This window comes from Chiloscyllium plagiosum, unplaced genomic scaffold, assembly GCF_037043375.1.
Source record: "Chiloscyllium plagiosum isolate Xiang-an unplaced genomic scaffold, Cpla_swu_hap1 HiC_scaffold_4, whole genome shotgun sequence".
Lineage (NCBI taxonomy): Eukaryota > Metazoa > Chordata > Chondrichthyes > Orectolobiformes > Hemiscylliidae > Chiloscyllium > Chiloscyllium plagiosum.
Genome location: NW_028270142.1, coordinates 44,928,705 through 44,947,606, shown reverse-complemented (window position 1 = coordinate 44,947,606; position 18,902 = coordinate 44,928,705). Strand labels below are relative to the sequence as shown.

At 40.0% G+C, this 18,902-nt stretch overlaps 1 protein-coding gene across 11 annotated transcripts in view; it reads right to left on the bottom strand.

The window, feature by feature from the left end:
- Positions 1–7,922: 7,922 nt before the first annotated feature.
- Positions 7,923–18,902, bottom strand: part of LOC122549227 (zinc fingers and homeoboxes protein 2) — a 101,721-nt gene continuing 90,741 nt past the window's right edge. For 10 of the 11 annotated variants that reach the window (XM_087986202.1, XM_087986205.1, XM_043688670.2 and 7 more), the window contains 2 exons: positions 14,440–17,267; positions 7,923–8,661 (listed from right to left, as the gene is read on the bottom strand). In XM_087986202.1, the coding sequence (XP_087842328.1) occupies positions 8,650–8,661; positions 14,440–17,088 (2,661 nt within the window). In that variant the 5' untranslated portion in view covers positions 17,089–17,267 and the 3' untranslated portion in view covers positions 7,923–8,649. The remainder of the gene's footprint in view (positions 8,662–14,439; positions 17,268–18,902) is intronic. The other variant, XM_087986206.1, reaches the window with a different exon arrangement.

Sequence of the window (18,902 nt, the reverse complement as noted above, 5' to 3'; positions counted from 1 at the left end):
GTTTCTCTCTCCGCAACCACTACTCCAGCATTTTCCGCATTTATTTCAGATTTCCAGCATCCCCAGTATTTACTTTCATTACAAAAAGCGAGAATCTGGCTGTTTTAACTTTGCTATTTGGGGAACTCTGCTGTGCACATACCGATTGCTATAACACTGACACTTCACGTAGTGCTGAAACCCATTTTGTGACACCTCGCTATTACGAAGGGCGTGACAGAAATGCAAGATTTTGATCGAATTCGAAAGAAACCCAATTCGTGCGTCCTGCAAAGCTTGGGTTGCACGTACTTTTAAAATTTAAGACACTACTGACAATCGGAGCAGAAACTACTGAGGTTGTCTACTACAGAGCTTGGATAAAAGAGAATCCAATGCAACATCGAGTGCAATAACTAAGGTCGAATCTGACAGTAGGAGAATACCCTGAGGTACTGTTATGCCACTTCAGGTCATTTTGACCTTCAGAGCCCAGGTTCTGAGACTGTAGAGAGCGGGGGGGGGGGGAGCTGACAGTGACGCATTACGATATTTAACTACAAGTATAACAAAATCAAACAACCTCAACTCCCCCCCCCCCCATTCGTAAAAGAACTTGTCAGAGAAATGATGACTTAAAGCATGGTTAGTGAAATAGCCATATTTATAGTTACTCGGTGCTGTATTTATAATCATTCAAAGAATGATTACTAAAATACTTACCTCCACTTTCACAAATGAAGGAGCGATAAATATTCACCGCTTTCTGCATTTTTTCCAACACCACACGAGTTTCCAGTTGATTAACAATGTGAGACAGTGACGGTGTCCCTGTCTCTGAGCCCCCACTGCGCTGCGAGGTCCAGAGGCATCCTATATCTGAGCAGGTTCATTACCTACAATGAACTAACAAAAGCATCACTTAAACTCAAGCACAATGTAACATTTCTATCGGATGCGATACAGTACATGGATGGAATTCAGTTCAGCAATCTACCTCAAAAAGATCTCTTGGGCGCCTCGCGAAACTTCGCTTTGCAGTTTGCATATTCCGAGCAACCGGAGAACAAAACTTGAGAAAGTGACTAAAAGTACTTGTGAAAATAAAAAAAAGAGAATTTCTTATTGCAAACAATATACTTTTAGCAATTCCCCGAAGTTTTCTTCCTTCCTCACAAATAAGAATTCATGACGAATGAAAATGTTTTAAATAATTTGGCAGCAATTATTTTCCCATTTAAACTATGAATTCGTTAAAGTGCAACATGCAGTTCAAGAGTACAGCTGTAACCTCCTGATATCCGGCTTCCTAAAATCTGCGCGAGAGGGAAGGGGTGACAATAAAGGAACCATGATAACATATTATTGTAAATTGATTTCTGCACTTTCTTAACTAATCTGTTCGTTAGGAAGTTTTTAAAAGGGCTGTTTTAACACACGTGAGTAATATTGAATGAAATCTTCAGTTCATAAGGTATAAATGTCAGGTATCATAATAACAGCATTATTACAACAGACCAATACAATTTTTATTGAATGTAGATTTCAAATTATAATTTTAAAATACAGTTAGAAACTTGGTATGCTTTCCTTTATTGGTCAAAGCATTGAGTATAGGAGTTGGGAAGTCATGTTGAGGCTGTACAGGACATCGGTTAGGCCACTGTTTGAATATTGCGTGCAATTCTGGTCTCCTTCCTATCGGAAGGATGTTGCCAGGGTTGGAGAATTTGAGCTATGGGGAGAGGCTGAATAGGCTGGGCCTATTTTCCCTAAAGCATTGGAAGCTGAAGGGTGGCCTTATAGATATTCATAAAATCATGAGGGGCATGGATAGGATAAATAAGCAAGGTATTTTTCCTGGGGTGGGGGAAGTCCAGAACTAGAGGGCATAGGTTCAGGGTGAGAGGGGAAATATTTAAAAGCGACCTAAGAGGCAACTTTTTTCACGCAGAGGGTGGTGTGTATGGAATGAGCTGCCAGAGAAAGTGGTGAAGGTTGGTACAATTACAACATTTAAAAGACATTGGATATATATGAAAACAAACAGTTGAGAGAGATATGGGTCAAACACTGACAAATGGGACTAGATTAATTTAGGATATCTGGTCAGCATAGGTGGGGTTGGATGGAAGGGTTTGTCCCGTGCTGTACATCTTTATGACTCTATTATCTCTTAATTTCCATTTACATCCAGTGGCTGAATTGAGGACTCACTTGAACTTCCAATTCCCTAAATCTACTCTTTCATCTGAGGGAGGGGAGAACAACAAAAGAAAACAGCCAAGAAACCAATAATGAGCTGCAAAAATTGTGAAACTTCCTCACTCTTGGTGGTGCAATGGTATTCGCACTGGACTAACAATCCAGAATTCCAGGTTAATTTTCGGGGGTCATGGGGTTGAATCCCATCATGGCAGTCGGTGACATTCAAATTCAATGAAATCTACAATAAAAAAGCCAGTCTAATGGCACCATGTAAGCCCTTTCAATTGGTGTAAAAACCCTTCTATTCACCACAACATCTTTTAGGGTAAGAAATCTGTCATCCTAACTGTGATTCCAGACCCACAGAATGTGGTTGACCTTTAATCATCCTCTGGCAATTAGGTATGGCCAATAAAGTTATCTGTCACAGTGACACCCACATCCCATGAATGAATTTTTAAAAAGTACCCTAAGTGCTGGGCCAAATAGCCTCAGAAAGGTTTAGACAGTCTCTTCACCAACAGCTAACTTACTTTTTTTTTTAGATTAGATTACTTACAGTGTGGAAACAGGCCCTTCGGCCCAACAAGTCCACACCGACCCGCCGAAGCGTAACCCACCCAGACCCATTCTCCTACATTTACCCCTTCCCCCAACACTACGGGCAATTTAACATGGCCAATTCACCTAACCTGCACATTTTTTGGAATGTGGGAGGGAACCGGAGCACCTGGAGGAAACCCACGCAGACACGGGGAGAATGTGCAAACTCCACACAGAGAGTCGCCTGAGGCGGAAATTGAACCCGGGTCTCTGGCGCTGTGAGGCAGCAGTGCTAACCACTGTGGCACCGTGCCGCCCGTAAAACTAGAAAACTAGAATTTTACTCTTAACTCTCAGAAATTTACTATCAAAGCCAGACACACACCTTCTAATTTATCTTTTATGTTCCGAAATGATGTTTGCAAACAAGTCTTACATTTAATGTATTTACAAATATTTTCAGTCCATGTGTTCATGGATGGAACAGATTCAAACTTGAAGCTACTTAACAGTATAATCAATCTAGAAATAGGCCAATATCATTTCGTGCTTGGTTATTTTCTGATTAACCTATTAAGAGATGTTGTTACATAGCTCTAGAGTGAGGTGGAGGGGGTAGGGGGGCAAGAATGGAATCTTGAATTCAGGAACCTGGCTTAAGGGTAGTGATTCTAAAACTATGACAACATCCCTTAATTCAGTGCTCATCTATTTTGATCCAATTGACTTATGTTGGATTCTGTGTTGGAATTATAACAGCCCCAACACTTAAGGAGTGCACAGGGCAAGTAAAATAAAACCCTACTTTTCTCCTATTCACAGAAGCGCAAGTATGGTATAGACACAGACCTGTTCATTATAGTGGAGGAATCATCATGGTGTGATACACCAAACACATGCAAAAACCCATTATGATTAGATTAGATTAATTATTTACAGTGTGGAAACAGGCCCTTCGGCCCAACAAGCCCGCACCGACCCTCCAAAGAGCAACCCACCCAGACCCATTTCCCTACATCTAACACTACGGACAATTTAGCATGGCCAATTCACCTAACCTGGACATTTTTGCTTAACCATTAATACTAAATATTAATAAAACATATTTACAATGTTTTGAAAGACTGCAAAACAAAAAATGTTAAGCATTTATTTTTTATTCATTCACATAAGGGCGTCGCTGGCTAGGCTAGCATTTATTGCCCACCCCTAATTGCCCAGAGGGCAGTTAAGAGTTTTAGTTCATATTTATTTGTAAGCTTTTAATGAATATGCTTTTAAAAAGTGCACAAGGTTTAATTATTTATCACTCATGCACAGACAACTTCCTTGGGAATGATGAGGAAAATATAACTTAAAGTTAATGGTCAATTTATTTCCTCCTCCTCAGTCTGGCACACTGAATTGGTCAATGTAAAACTGTTCAAGGTTTGCATAAAGATTTGTAGCTTAGGTGCTGGTTGCCGTAGTTGTGGGTAGGTTTGTCAAGCTGGGTAGTTTTGTCCCCTGTGTAGGTGGTATCTTCAGTGCTTTGGAGCCTCCTGTAAAGCACTGCGGTATTGTGTCTTTTGGAATTTCTTTGGTTCCATCCCTGCTGCCTCTGGTTACTCGTTGTAGTGGCTGTATATTGGGACTAGGTCTATGTGTTCGATGATGGTGTCTGTGAAGTCCGCAGGTCTTTGCAGGAGGCTCCAAAGCACTGAAGATGTCACCTAGACAGGGGACAAAACATCTGCAAATCAACTTGCCAGCTCAGTGAACATACCCATAACCCATAACGGTAAAACTGTTCATTCCCAATAATGATATTTTAAAAAAGCTAGACAACTATAGGTTAATTCTAAAGTTAAATATTCCTATGTGATCTCAAATAAAATGAGGTATCAACTTGAGTAACGAGACTTAGGTTAGAATTTGGTGTGCACCAATTGCATGAGGAATCTATATGTTTGGACAACATGCAAATTGTTCATAAGTTACTGAAATATTACTTGGATATATCAGGGAAGCAACATAAAGAAATTTGAGAATCTGAAAGTAAGCACACTGAAAAAGCCAAATTTACTGCTTACTTCACAATGGCAGAAACACGTGGTTTCTACCAAGCTCTTATTTGAGTAAAAGACGTCTTGTCCCATAGATCCTCTGCAATGTTCATGTTCTTTTGAAAATTAGTAAAACAAAATTTAGGAACAAATTCCTTTCTTGTCCTTGGAAGTATACACACCATGATTGCTCTTCATTACATCACGAAGGACCAGCCATTCTATTATTTTTGGCTACCATATGTTAAATTCGGACATGGGAATTAGAACAGAAATACAAGATTCTTGCACTGCAGGTGGCAATTTGGCCCATCATGTCTGCACTGGATCTCTGAGAACTTGGATTTGATGTTCAACTACTAGCTTTACCTGCAACCCTTCTTAATTTAAAAAAAAACACCCAGTGTTCTCTTGAACCTCTCACTTTAACCTACCTCCACCACATTGCCAGACAGTGAAGTCCAAACTCAAACCATTCACCATATTAAAAAGTCTTTTTTCATCTCGGTTTTGGTTCTTTTGAAAAATAGCTTAACATTACATTCTTCATCAGTTTTAGTGGGAACAGCATCTCATCATCTGCTCTAGAACACTCATATTTTTGAAAATTTCAATCAAATCTCTCCTTAGCCTTCTCCTCTCCAAGGAAAACAGTCCAAACGTTTCCAAGTTTTCCTCACACCTGAAGTTTATCATCCCTGGAACCATTTCCGCAAACCTCTTCAGCATTCTTTCCAATTATTCACATCCTTCCTAAAGTGTAGCACTCACATACACAATACAGAAGCTGAAGTCTTTCATCATAGCCTCCTTACTCTTATACTCTGTTACTAATGAAACCTAGCATACTATATATTCCATTTACTGCTCTCTACTTATCCTACCAATCTTCAAGTGTCTCTGCTTCTGCACGCCCATTGGAGTAAAAGTCCCTACTCTACATAAACACAATGTTGGAGAACTCAGCAGATCTGGCAACATCAGTGGCTAGAGAAACAGAGCTAATGTTTCAAGTCTGGTATGACTCTTCAGTTCTGAAGCCCAATGATTGTTTCAGATTTCCAGCATCTGTAGTATTTTGCTTTATAGTTTCCCCATATTCTTTGTACCACAGTGCATCATTTCACCCATCTCAGTGTTGAACTGCATCTGCCATCTGTCCACTCCATGAACCTATGAACATCCTTTTGAAATTCTACACTGTCCTTTCAGTTCACAATTCTCCCAGGTTTTATGTCGTACACAAATTTTGAAATTGCTCCTTCACATCAGCATCTAAAATGTAATTTATTTGAATAGACCATCACTTGAAAACATTTCTTCCAAAGTTTAATGTGAATTAACAAGTGTTAGAAAGGCACAGTTAAGTCTAAAAGTGATGAGTGCTGCCAATGTATGAACGTGAAGGAAGGATACATATTTTGAAAGTTTACCATTTTTATGCAGCACTAAAGAAAGTAGCTACACCAATGGCTCCAGGTAACAACTTGCAAAGACACTACCTAAACCTGTAGCTGTAACACCTTGGACAATAAGGGCATTGGATACCAAAACATTATCACCTTTAAACGCACTCAGTCATGACTTGGAAACATAATGCCATTCCTCGTCAGTCACCAGCCTAACAGAATATGCTATTTTGTTAAGTTTCTGTTATCGTCCATCTTTGGGATTAATGAAGTTACATGATTTCTGTAACTGCATGAGACCACCAACCCTCTATTTCTCCACCACTTTCCCCAATAATTAACCTGCAATTCATTCTTCTAGTTGAAAATTGCCAGGTTAAATGTAACTATTTGACAAGTTTAAATTTGTTTATAATTAAAACTTGACTGATTACAAAATGTTATCTCAATTGTATTCATTTTACAAGTTTGTGTTTTGGTAGAAGTGTATTACAACAAGTCAGCACAGTATTAGTCTTCTGCATAAATTCCCTTTTCTAGTGAATGAGGTTTTGAAACATTTTACAATTGCAAACAGACTAGAAGCTCACTGTAATTTTAAAAAACACATTGAGAATTTATAATTCATAGAGTAAAATGATTACTAAAGTGGACAGTGTTAATTTGGTTTTGCAATATTTTGTTATTGTGGTGGTGTGGCACATTCCAATATAATAAAATTTAGATTTCATAATATTAAATAACCTACTTGAGGAAATAAGATGGACCATTCAATTAAAAAAAAAATTTAATTAGCACTATTATGCAAGGCCACGTGGTACTCCGACAGGATAAGACCAATAGAAACTAATTGGATAATGTTTTCAATTGTCAAGTTCTTTACATAACATGTATTTGTGGAATAAATATTGATGTAAGAGTAAAAGGATAGATCACATTAAATGATGATATGATTAGTTTTGGCTGTTAAGCTGCAATTAATATCTAACCACATACCTAGCATTTTGAATCAAAGTGGCTTGATATTACCTAACACTTGTCGTAACCTTTAACTGCAACATAAACCTATACCTAATTATCATTTTCCAATTACCTGTTGACAGCCTAATTTATTTAGCAACGAAGTGTTTCTTTTGCAGTCACACTTTAAACAGCATTCCCTTAAAATAGAAATAGAATCTAGCCTCTCAGCTAGGAACATAAGAATTGGATGAGGTCATTCAGCCTGTTCAATTGAGATCATATTAAATCTATTACCTAACTTCATACACCCACTTTTGCCCTTTATCCCTTCAGATCTTTGGCTAACAAAAATCTAAACCTCAGTTATAAAGTTATTTATTAATCCAGCATCTATTGCTGTTAGTGTAGAAGTGGTATGAAATTTCACATCTGGCTTTAATTTTCAAACTGCGCCCTTTGCAATAATTGCTTTCTTAAATGAGAAGACAGATCTCAATTATGATGAGTACATCCCAACCCCCCGAATGGGTACTAATTTAATTATAAGCAAGTGGGTGGATTTTCAATTAGTTAAAATCTCACCAAATACATCATACATGTGTAAAAGAAGTGTAAGCTGAGACCAGGGTTGAGATGTGAGTTTAGACTTTGTAAATTCCAGTGATCCATCATTACTGCTGCTCTTTTGCAGGTATTTGATTCAGAAACTGAGCGACGATGTGAACTCTGCTTGAACACTTGCTAAGTTTTTAAAAATAATTACAAAAATTCAAACTAGGCACAACACTTTTTTTATTCTTTTGTATATGTAATCTTGCGAAAAGATAGGAGGAAACAAGTTACTGCAACTTCAATTATGTTAGTATGCTGACATAAATAAGTCAATATTGCACACCTCTAGCTGACCGAAGGCTGGCTAGAGCAGTTGGCATTACAATACAAATGTAGCCTCTTACAATATCAAGCTTCTACTGATGTGCTTCTTTTCCTGCCATTTTATACAAAGACCTAAAGATGTGACTGGACTTGAACATGATTTTCATCATTAATCATCGCAGCCTTCTTTGGCTAGGAGTTCAGGTTTCCGTTTTGTAAAAGTAGTGAGTGTAAAAGATGTCAAATGAAGAGAGTCTGGTAGTGGTTACATAATCTAAAACTGTTGGGAACTCTAAGGGCATACCCTGATCTGCAAAGTTTAACTTTCACCAATTATAAATGTAATAAAACTCCTAAATTGTACAAATCTGTTCAAAAACAGAAAAAAATATTTACAAAGACCCTTTTGATTACAGTAGTAAAACTTTGGCACTATGGATATAACCAAATCTCTCGCTCTCTGAAAGATGCTTCAACGGAAGTCAGTTCTTCATTCTGTCTCAATGTTGCTGTTTCACACAATATAGAGTCAGATCCGAAGTTCTCGAGTACTTTCTTTGCGTTGCAGAGAATAGAAATGGTAACTTTTCTTTAGACAGATGATGCTACGTATGTCAGTACTGTTCTCATTTGGTTTCCTATGAAGGCGAAACGAAAAAATATTACATGCTTTGAAAACACAGTGCAACAACAAATATTGCCAACCTATTTGTGAATCATATGCCACAGATAGTTGCAATGAGGCTTCACCACCTCTTGCCCACCTTCTCAACTTTTTCTATACAGTCTGAGCCAAGCAGGGAAAAGACGAACAAACAAATCAAAAACCAATATTTATTATCTGTTTCTTGACCTTTGGGTTGAAGACACTACTGACAGGTTTGTGAGAAAATGGACAAAATTAAAAGTGGAAAAGAACAAGTGGAAACGTTTAAAACAATTACTAAAAATAAACTGTCTTTGGGAGTGCGAGAAAGAGCAGAGAAGGAGTAAAGAACAAAAGTTTTAAATTTTGTCAACCTCATAAGAGGTTCTTTAGAATTAGAAAACATCTCAAAGTGTTTCAAGAAAATGCAATATGTTTTTTTTCCAAAGTCCTTAGTCTTTAACCCATTTTATATTTTCAATGCTGAAGGCAAGTTCAATGGTGATGAAATAAAGTAATGGCAGAGAGATATTAAGGGTAGTACCAACACCAGAAGGACTGCAGTAGTTCATAAAATATATCCAGGACTGTTATTATCCTAGATAACCAAACATAGACAATATGTACATAACCAAAAGCAAAGGAAATTATTAATAGGTATGGGAACTTGAATAATCTGTTCTCTTTTCTGTTTGCCTTTTGAAAAGACTTAATTTCCCAGAGGGGAAGGTACAATTCCAGAGGGGACTGCAGATTTCAATCACTTCACATAAATGGCTTTCTTAACTGAGGACCTGGAGACATTTGGCACTAAATAGGATCTGGATATCATAATACACAGTCCAATCCTCATCTGGTATTCTTGTATATACTTGTCATGTAAAGATACCTGATTATGTTCATGAACAGGAACCAGATCCCACCAAACCTAGAAGTAAGGGTGAGAGATGGTTGTAAGGGGAAGTCATGTCTAAGCATGTGAGGGGGAAGGAATAGAAGGATCTGTTTATAGAATGAGATGAAGTAAAATGGAAGGAGTCTTGTGTGAAGGATAAATACTGGGATTGATTAGTTGGTTTGAAATACATAAGATAAATTTTATATAATTGTTGGCCACAAAATCATCATTCTTTAGAAGGAAACACTCTTTGTTCAACAGGGTTGCAACTTTCTATGAATAATATTGATTTAATGGGTTTACATATAAGGTTGGCTTGCTTTTTAGATTAGATTAGATTACATTACAGTGTGGAAACAGGCCCTTCGGCCCAACAAGTCCACACCGACCCGCCGAAGCGCAACCCACCCATTCCTACATTTACCCCTTTACCTAACACTACGGGCAATTTAGCATGGCCAATTCACCTGACCTGCACATCTTTGTGACTGTGGGAGGAAACCGGAGCACCCGGAGGAAACCCACGCAGACACGGGGAGAATGTGCAAACTCCACACAGTCAGTCGCCTGAGGCGGGAACCCGGGTCTCCGGCGCTGTGAGGCAGCAGTGCTAACCACTGTGCCACCCACAAAAATACACTACTACACAATTAAACTTTTCAAACTGCCAATCACAGATCTGAAATGTGTAACGGAAAAAGCCCAACAATCTGGGCTGCAATGCATCAATCCAGAGAAAACTTGAGGCTTTGATAATTAGAGATTCTTCCCGTTTCTCCCCAAGAAACTAAGACTTCAACTCAACTCATTCACAGCAGGAAAGTCTCAGAAGTTGCAGTTGTTAGCATCATCTGTCATTATTTCTTGAGAAAACACACTGTATTAGCGGTCAGGACATACTCAAGGAGGAAATAATGAAAGCCAGGAGTGCTTGTTGGGGGAAGGGAGATGGAGACAGGAGAGAAAGAACCCTATAAAGACAATTTCTATAGGTGCTGTTTATGGCCTGGGATATCCCAAAGTGCACTACAATCAATTAAATACTACTGAGATGTAGATATCACTAAAATGTAGGAAAAACAGGAGCCAATTTACAGACAGATAGTTCTAAAAGCAATTTGATATGGCCAGAAAATTCATTCATGAGATGTGGAAGTCGCTGGCTGGGACAGCAATTATTGCCAATCCTATTTGCTATTGAGAAGGTGCTGCCTTCTTGAGCTGCTGCAGTCCATTTCATGTGGATAGATTCACGACACTGTTAGGGGAGGACTTCCAGGATTCTGATCCAGTGAAAGTGAAGGAACAAGGATATATTTCCAAGTCAGGATGGCAAATGGCTTGGAGGGGAACTTGCAAGTGAGGCATCTCCAAGGATCTACTGCCTTTGCCTTTCTTGGTGATTGAGGTGGTAGATTGGAAGGTGCTGCCTAAGGAGCCTCGGTAAATTTCCGCAGGGCGTGTTGCACACAGCTGCTACTGTTTTTCACTGGTTTGGGGAACATTTGTATGCCAATCAAGTGCACTGCTTTACCCTAGATGATGTTATGTTTCATGAGTGTTGTTGATGCTGTATTCAAACAAATAAAAGGAAATATTTCATCACAATCTTGACTTGAATCTTGTAAAATGGGTGGACAGGTTTTGGGAAATCCAGGGAATTACTTACTGCAGGATTCCTAGCCCTACTCTTGTTGCTACAATGAAAGCATTGAGGCTCAGTGGTTCGGACTGCTATCGCACAGCTCCAAGGATTTGGGTTCGATTCTAGCCTTGGGTGACTGACTGTGTGGAATGTGCACGCTCTCCCTGTGATTGTACAGGTTTATGCTGTATGCTCTCGTTTCCTCCCACATACAAAGATATACAGGTTAGATGAATTGGCCATGCTGAATTGTCCATAGTGTTGAGGGAAATGGAGGCTAGGTGGATAGGATAGGGGGCTGGGGTGGGATGGGATGCTCTGAGAGTCGGTGCAGACTCGATGAGCAGAATGGCCTCTTTCCACACTGCAGTGATTTTATGATATTTATGTGGTTAGTCCAGCTTCTGGACAAAACCACCCCAGGATGGTGACTTTTTAGCATCGTTGGATAAAATGATACATATTGGCATAGACAATAGGCATAAAGTCCATACCCTGTCTTTTCTCATGAACAGTGTCACCCATACTGTCAAAGAGCCCTTGGTTCAACAGTTCAAAAAGATGGCACCACCAACAATCTAGCACTCCCTCAATATCAGAATGCCAATCTAATCTTACATGTTCAAGCCTCTGAAGCAGATTTTGAATACTTAGCCTGCTGAGAGGGGTGAGAATGCCATCAACTGATCAATTGTTTACATCTGGTTCCTACTATACAATGTGTGCCATTTCTAAATCACTCTAATTGAATGCTAACAATGTGCCTAATAGCACTTTTGCAGAATTGACACTTGCATAAAGAAAGCACCACACTGAAAGCTGGAAAGTGCAACACGTATTTGTGCAGGACAAGATACTAAATGGATTCCCAAGGTTCAACATAATCGGGGAGTCTTAGGAAGATGTCACCGAGAACAGAAGATTACTGCTACAAAAGAGGGCATAGCGCACATCAATAAGAACTATTGACCTACTGGCTATAGCATTTGTCATAGAAAAGATACAGTGCAGCACTCACAAAGTCTCCTTTAACAGCACCTTGCAAACCCAGTGATGCCTAGCGCCTAGAAAGACAAGGGCAGCAGATACATGAGAATACATGACCTCCAAACCTGCACACCATCCTGACTGAGAATTGCACTGTTGTTACTTCACTACCAATGGGGCAAAATTCTGAAGCTCCCTTCCTAATAGAACTGTGGGTGTAGCTACACTCCATGGACAGCAGTGTTCAGGAAGGCAGCTCAACACCATTTTCTCAGGGGCAATTAAGATGGACAATAAATGCTGACTTGCCAGGGATACCCACATTGCGTGTAATAAAATAAAACGATAGCAGGAAATAATGTCTGGAGCAATCTCTGCATAGGGTGTGTTCAGGACGGTGGTGCACATTGCTTGACAGCAATTCCATATTTAAAACCGAAACAAACTCTCTGCTCACCATGGTTGACAATAGTAAAGTAAGTTTGTTTTTGCCCTTAGAGGGGGAAACCTGACAGGACATAAGCAATTAAATTTGATGTGCGTGTAAAGCACTTTGGAACACATGGCAAAGATGTGACATAAACGTTAATTGCTGTTGTGCTTATGAATGCAAGAAACTTCAACACCATTCTTGACTATATGATTACACCTTTTTAAAATAAGTGTTTTTATTTTAATGTTCAAATAGGGGATGACTGCACTCATAATGAGCTTGCCAAATGCACTTGAGGCATATTTCAGCCTTTGGATTAAGCAGTCCTTCAGCCTCTCTCTCTTCCATAGATTCAATTCTAACCTACTGTGCTTTGTCTTCAATCATTAGCTAAACAAAATGTTTGCTATTTTCTTCAGCAATTCATGTTAAGGGATGTTCTGATTCTAAGTTTGATATAAATTTCCATTACCTAAGTTGCAATCACATTGGGAAATTATTTTTAAAAAATGAAAGCACAGTGTGTTTATCACCTGGCATGCATCGCATGGAAGGGTGGTGGAAGGAGATTTAATTGTTACTTTCAAAAAGGAATGGAGCAATCCCTTGAAAGAAAAGAAATCGAGCTATGGAGGAAAGAATTGGTAGTGGGACAAATTGGATAACTACCAGAGTGTTGAGAATGGACTGAAAACTCTGATGTACATTTTTATGAAATTGTTGACAGTTAGTCAGTGCAGGCATAAAGAATTCAAAAGGTCAATCGAGATACACAAGATACCTGTATTTATTTCAATAGTTCTTTATGGAAGTTTACTATCTACAATGCTAGGTGACCACTAGGAGACAGAGAGAGACAGAGAGAGAGAGACAGAGAGAGAGAGACAGAGAGAGAGAGAGAGAGAGAGAGAGAGAGAGAGAGAGAGAGAGAGAGAGAGAGAGAGAGAGAGAGAGAGAGAGAGAGAGACAGACAGAGATAGAGAGAGAGAGACAGACAGAGAGAGAGAGACAGACAGAGAGACAGAGAAACACACACACACACACAACACACACACACACACACACACACAGAGTGAGAGACAGAAAGAGCGAGAGAGAGAGACACACAGACACAGAGTGAGAGAGTGACACAGAGCAAGGGAGAGTGACAGAGAGAGGGCGAGAGCATGTGCGCCAGACAGCGAGAGACAGACAGAGTGACTGAGCAATTTAGTGTTCAGGGGAGGAGAGACAGACACTGACCACAGACAGAGGGAGAGACAGATTGGGGGCAGGGGGAAAAGAGACAGATAGAAAGACGTCTGCAGGCCTTAGAGATGATTTTCACGGTTGTGCGCACAGCTAATGCAGAGGGGCTGAAATGTGCTTTGTCTACAGATGAAGGCTCAGGTTGCTCTGCAATTATGCAGCTTACACAGGACATTTTGACAGATTTGCCAGGATAGGCTGTCAATTTAGGGCAAAGGTAAACAGAAATTTCTTCAAAGGGCTGCAAACCTTTCAAATTTTCTACCCCAGAGAATCGTGGATGCTCAATCAAGTATCCTAAACTCAGAAATTAACAGATTTCTAGATATTAAAGGGAATCAAAGGATAGTACAATAACATAGGAAAGTGTAGTTGAAGTAGGACATCAATTATAATTTCTGAATAGTGGAGCTGATTTGAAGGGCTAATGGTCTATTTCTATCTCTCTAATGTCCTTAGTTTCACAAGATATGGTACAATACAGTCTCAACATAGCTCTTTAAAGAAATCAACTACATGAGTGGCAGTGGACATCAAGTTAAACATGTAAGTAATTTACCTTAGCTATATTGTGGAATTTTTCAGCAGACATGCTTTCAGAATCCAGTTCATTAAACTCCGTTGAGCCACACTGTGTTGCGTGTGCCCAGCTGCCTGTGAGTTCAGAGGCAACATTTTCATCCCTCTCACTGATGTCCTCTACCTCACCCCACTCCTCATCCTCATCACTAAACTGGCCATCTCTGCTATTGCTCTCTGATGTGTCCATGGCATCTTCTGTTTGCTTTTCTGCAAACCAGTCCCTGACCTGTTCGTAGCTCATGTTGGACTTTGAAACCAACTCATCAAGGTCTTCCTCCCTTAGCTGTCGGTGTCGTAAGTAATACTGTAATAGGATGGTTTTACCAGCCCGGCTGTGTGTGGAATGACCTGTTGCACCCCAAACACCAGCTGCTTTATGTCCTCTGCTATTTCCCCTTCGTTCATTGCCATTGAGGTTACTCTGGCCATTGTGACTTTCTGTATTTGCTCTTTGGTACTGGTCAAGCCATTTTAAGTTGCCATTTTTAATTGCATATCTGTTGTCACCAAACCAACGTACAATGTCATTCCTTGGCAGCCCACTCTGCACTGCTAAACTGTCATATAGCTCTACTGTTGGCCACTGTGTACGTACAAATGCACTCTTTAGGATGTGCAGCTGTTCCTGACTTTTCTTATGAGTCTTGTCAATTGGACTAGTTGTTTTAATATGCTGTATTCCTGTGTTTGGAGGAGGGGTTCCGGGCTTACCTGGATAATGTGGACCCAAATGGGAGGTTTTTGTGTGACTATTGTCAACTACCTCTTGCCCTTCTGATTTAATAGACTCTGGTTTCACATCTGGGCTGAGGGGTACTTTGCTCGTTTCTAGAATCCCACCTTCTAGCGAGTCTCTCAGTTTTCTCCTCTCGGAGAACCAAGCGTCAATCTCTCTCCTGGTTAGTTTAGACTCTGACCTTAATCTTTCTTTTTCCTCATCCGTTGGGAAGGAACTATATTGAAAGCTTTCCTCAAGCACCTTCAGTTGATCAATACTTTTCTCTTTGAATTTCTGCGGTGCAAAATCAGAGTAACTATTCCATCCATATTTACGATTTGGGTGGCTCCCAGGAGGAGGATCCTGGGGGATGGTGACCACAATTTCTGTAGCAGCATGGCTAGAGTGGCCCTTTTGTGTCCGGTAGCGATTATCACTGAACCACTTCTTGATCTCTGCCCTGGAGAGTTTAGTCACCTGCATGAGCCGGTAAACCTCCTCATCATCGGGGAACTGGCTGATGGCGAAGCTGGCCTTCAGTTCTGCCATTTGCTCCTTGGTCTTCTTGCGATTCGTGTTTACATCTGAAGCCCCAGGAGAAAACACAACCGAATTCCCCTGTGACGCGAGCTGACAAACCTGGACTACGTTTGCACGTTTGGGGTCTCCGGTTACTTGAGAGGGCGGCAAACTCCTCTTCTGAGACACGGACTGGTTTGAGCTGGCTGCCACTGCCAATGCGATGGGAGAACAGGATACTGTTGACCCATTTGCGACTTGTGTCCATACGATGCCTGTCTGACCAACTAACTGGCAGGGCACTCCTGTCTGGATAACATGCTGGTGCGTGCCTTTCGTGGATGATGGCACCTGTGCTGGTACAACAGTGATTGTTGGCGTCTGAATGGTGCCATTAAACATCATTTTTCTGGCCTCTTCCACTTCCTCGGGAGCCCAACTGATGCCGTGTTTAAGACGCTGGGTTGAGAACCATATTTTAATTTGTTCTTCTGGATGCTTTGAGACAGCTGTCAACCAAGATAGTTCTGCCTGAGTAGGGTAGGGGAATTTATTAAAGGAACCTATGAGGCTTTTGTTAACATCCATTGCAGCATTATATTTTGTGCCATGCATGGGAATCATGACTTTGGGTATTAAGTTGATGTTTGGTGGTGGTTGTATAGATGGCATTACATGAGGCACTCCATCCTTAATCACTGTTTCTGGAATTAGCAATCCACTATTAGTATTGTGAGTAACGTCAGTGCTATTCCCTTCTGTCTTGCTTGCTTGCGTAGCATCATATTCATCTTTTACTCGTGACAACACATTGATTCTTTTACTATCTGCTTTGTTTTTGATTGTTTTCATGATTGGAGTTTTACTAATTGAGATTCCAGTTGGAGGATTTTCCTCTCTATCTGCATTCACGCTGTTAGTGGAATCTTCAATAGTCTGCTCAAGAATAGTCTGATTATTGCGTTTTATCAACTTCAACTTGAAGTTATTTTCACCTTGGTGATGTCTACCATTATGATCAGTGAAGGTATCGTACCTTTTTGTTGTAAAGTTACAGACCGCACAGACGTAAAATGGATTAAGGATAACATTTGGGTGTATAGTATCAACATGTTCTGTAAACTCATTCAAGTCCTGTGATTCAAAGGTGCAATATTTACATTCGTAGCCTCCTTCTAGTTTCTTGGTCTGTTGATTGTCTAAGGCAGTTTTCTCTAAAACTGGATGATCCTGGTCATTTATCCCATTATCTGCTGGCCAACTTTCATCCGACAGTTGGTGAGGAGACCCATCACCTGCATTTCCATCCATCTCCAAATCTGGTTCCTGCTCCAAGACATCTGTGGCGCGAACCATGCAAGGAGTTGTCGACTTGCGTTTACTAGCCATGAGCAGTCTGATAATAGGAGTGGCAGCTGGCTAAGTTGGTATTTAAAACCTCAATAGACCAGTGGCCTCTTTGGGAAAGTACGTCCAGAACTATTCCAGTTTGCTGAACTCAAGATTTCACTTATTACCATCAGCTCCAGCTAGCAGATTTGTTGGCCCACATCACAGGAGAATTTAACCTGCAATATAGAACACTTGATTGAGTGTTTTTAAATTAAAACAAAACCTGTACAACCATGAACAATTGATTAGAACGGTCCTGCTAATATATCTGGCATACCAGTCCAAATGAATGAAGGGTTTAGAGTGGTGTTTGTTTATTAGGACCATCTGAATTTCCTTAGGACTATTTAAAGTTATGTAGGTGCCAACTTTCATTGATGTGGAGATGCTGGCGTTGGACTGGGGTGGACAAAGTCAGAAGCCACACGACACCAGGTTACAGTCCAACAGGCTTATTTAAAATCACAAGCTTTTGGAGCGTTGCTCCTTCGTCAGGTGAAATCATCTGAAGAAGCATCCCTCCGAAAGCTTGCAATTTTAAATAAACCCGTTGGAGCTATAACTTGGTGTTGTTGCGACTTCTGACTTTATCCAATTTTCGTTGGCATCCTTCTAGTTCAGGCACATTTATTTTCTTTAAAGCAAAAAGTCAGCACTGAGGAATGGAACAAGTACCACCAAATGGCTACATTAAACAGTCATAGGTTATATTAGTTTGTGGTGAAGGTGAGTAAGATGCAGAGTTATGCATTTTAGTTGCCCCAACTTTGACTTCAAAAGGACAATCCAACTTCAATAGTGTGATATGCAGCTCTGATATTTTATACAAGTGGAAAGTCTACTATTCCAAGGCAAATTATGAATGCTGTGCACACTTTGCTTTCATAACCAATATATCGACAAACAGCCAAAATCAGTTTTACGAAAGGTCTTTAAATTTATGTTCAATAGGGCAGACATGGCGAAAATGTTTGTATTTGAGAGTAGAATCTAAAACTAGGTCTCAAAGGCCAGAATAATTATATCAGGAATTGAGGTGAAACTTCGCCACCCAGAGTGGTGTGAATGTGCACCTTGCTACCGTAGGGAGTGGTTGAGTTGAGAAGTACAGATGTATTTACCAAGAAGCTAGATAAACACGAGGTACAAAAATAGCAGGATGTAATATAGGGGTAAATAAAAGCAGAAATACAACTGAAAACAGTTGAACTTGAATCCTAAGGAAATGTTTTAAATGCATTTTTTTTACCAGATGTGTTGGGGTGTATTAAAACATTAGGCGCACCTTTCACGGTTCTGGATGTTTGCATCATACCTGACCACCATCTGTATCCTTGGTGCTATGCTTTCAGATGCTTAAGTAGTAAATGTTGCAGTTCCCTGCTTAAATCTTGCCATACATCTTTCCTTCCATAAACAGACCTCTTAAAATCTACCTCACTGACCAAATTTTTAGTTACCTGCTTTAATAGATTCTTATGCGTGCTTGATAAGCAAGGGTGTGAAAGATTATTGCAAAGTAGGTAGAAACCCAGTGTAATTAGATCAGCCATGATCTTAGGGAATAACAGGGCAGGCGTGAGGGGCTGAATGACTAACTTATGCTCCTAATTCATACGTTTGTACATTGACAGGACTTGGTGTACATTACAATGGAGATGAATTAGAAGTGGAGAATATGCAGTTCAGAGAGAAACATAAAAGCAATAAAGAAATATAATTTGGTATTTTTATCTATTTCAGGATAGACCCAAATAGCAACAATGGATGCAATCAAGGTGGGAAACCCCTTTTACAATCAATCAGTCTGT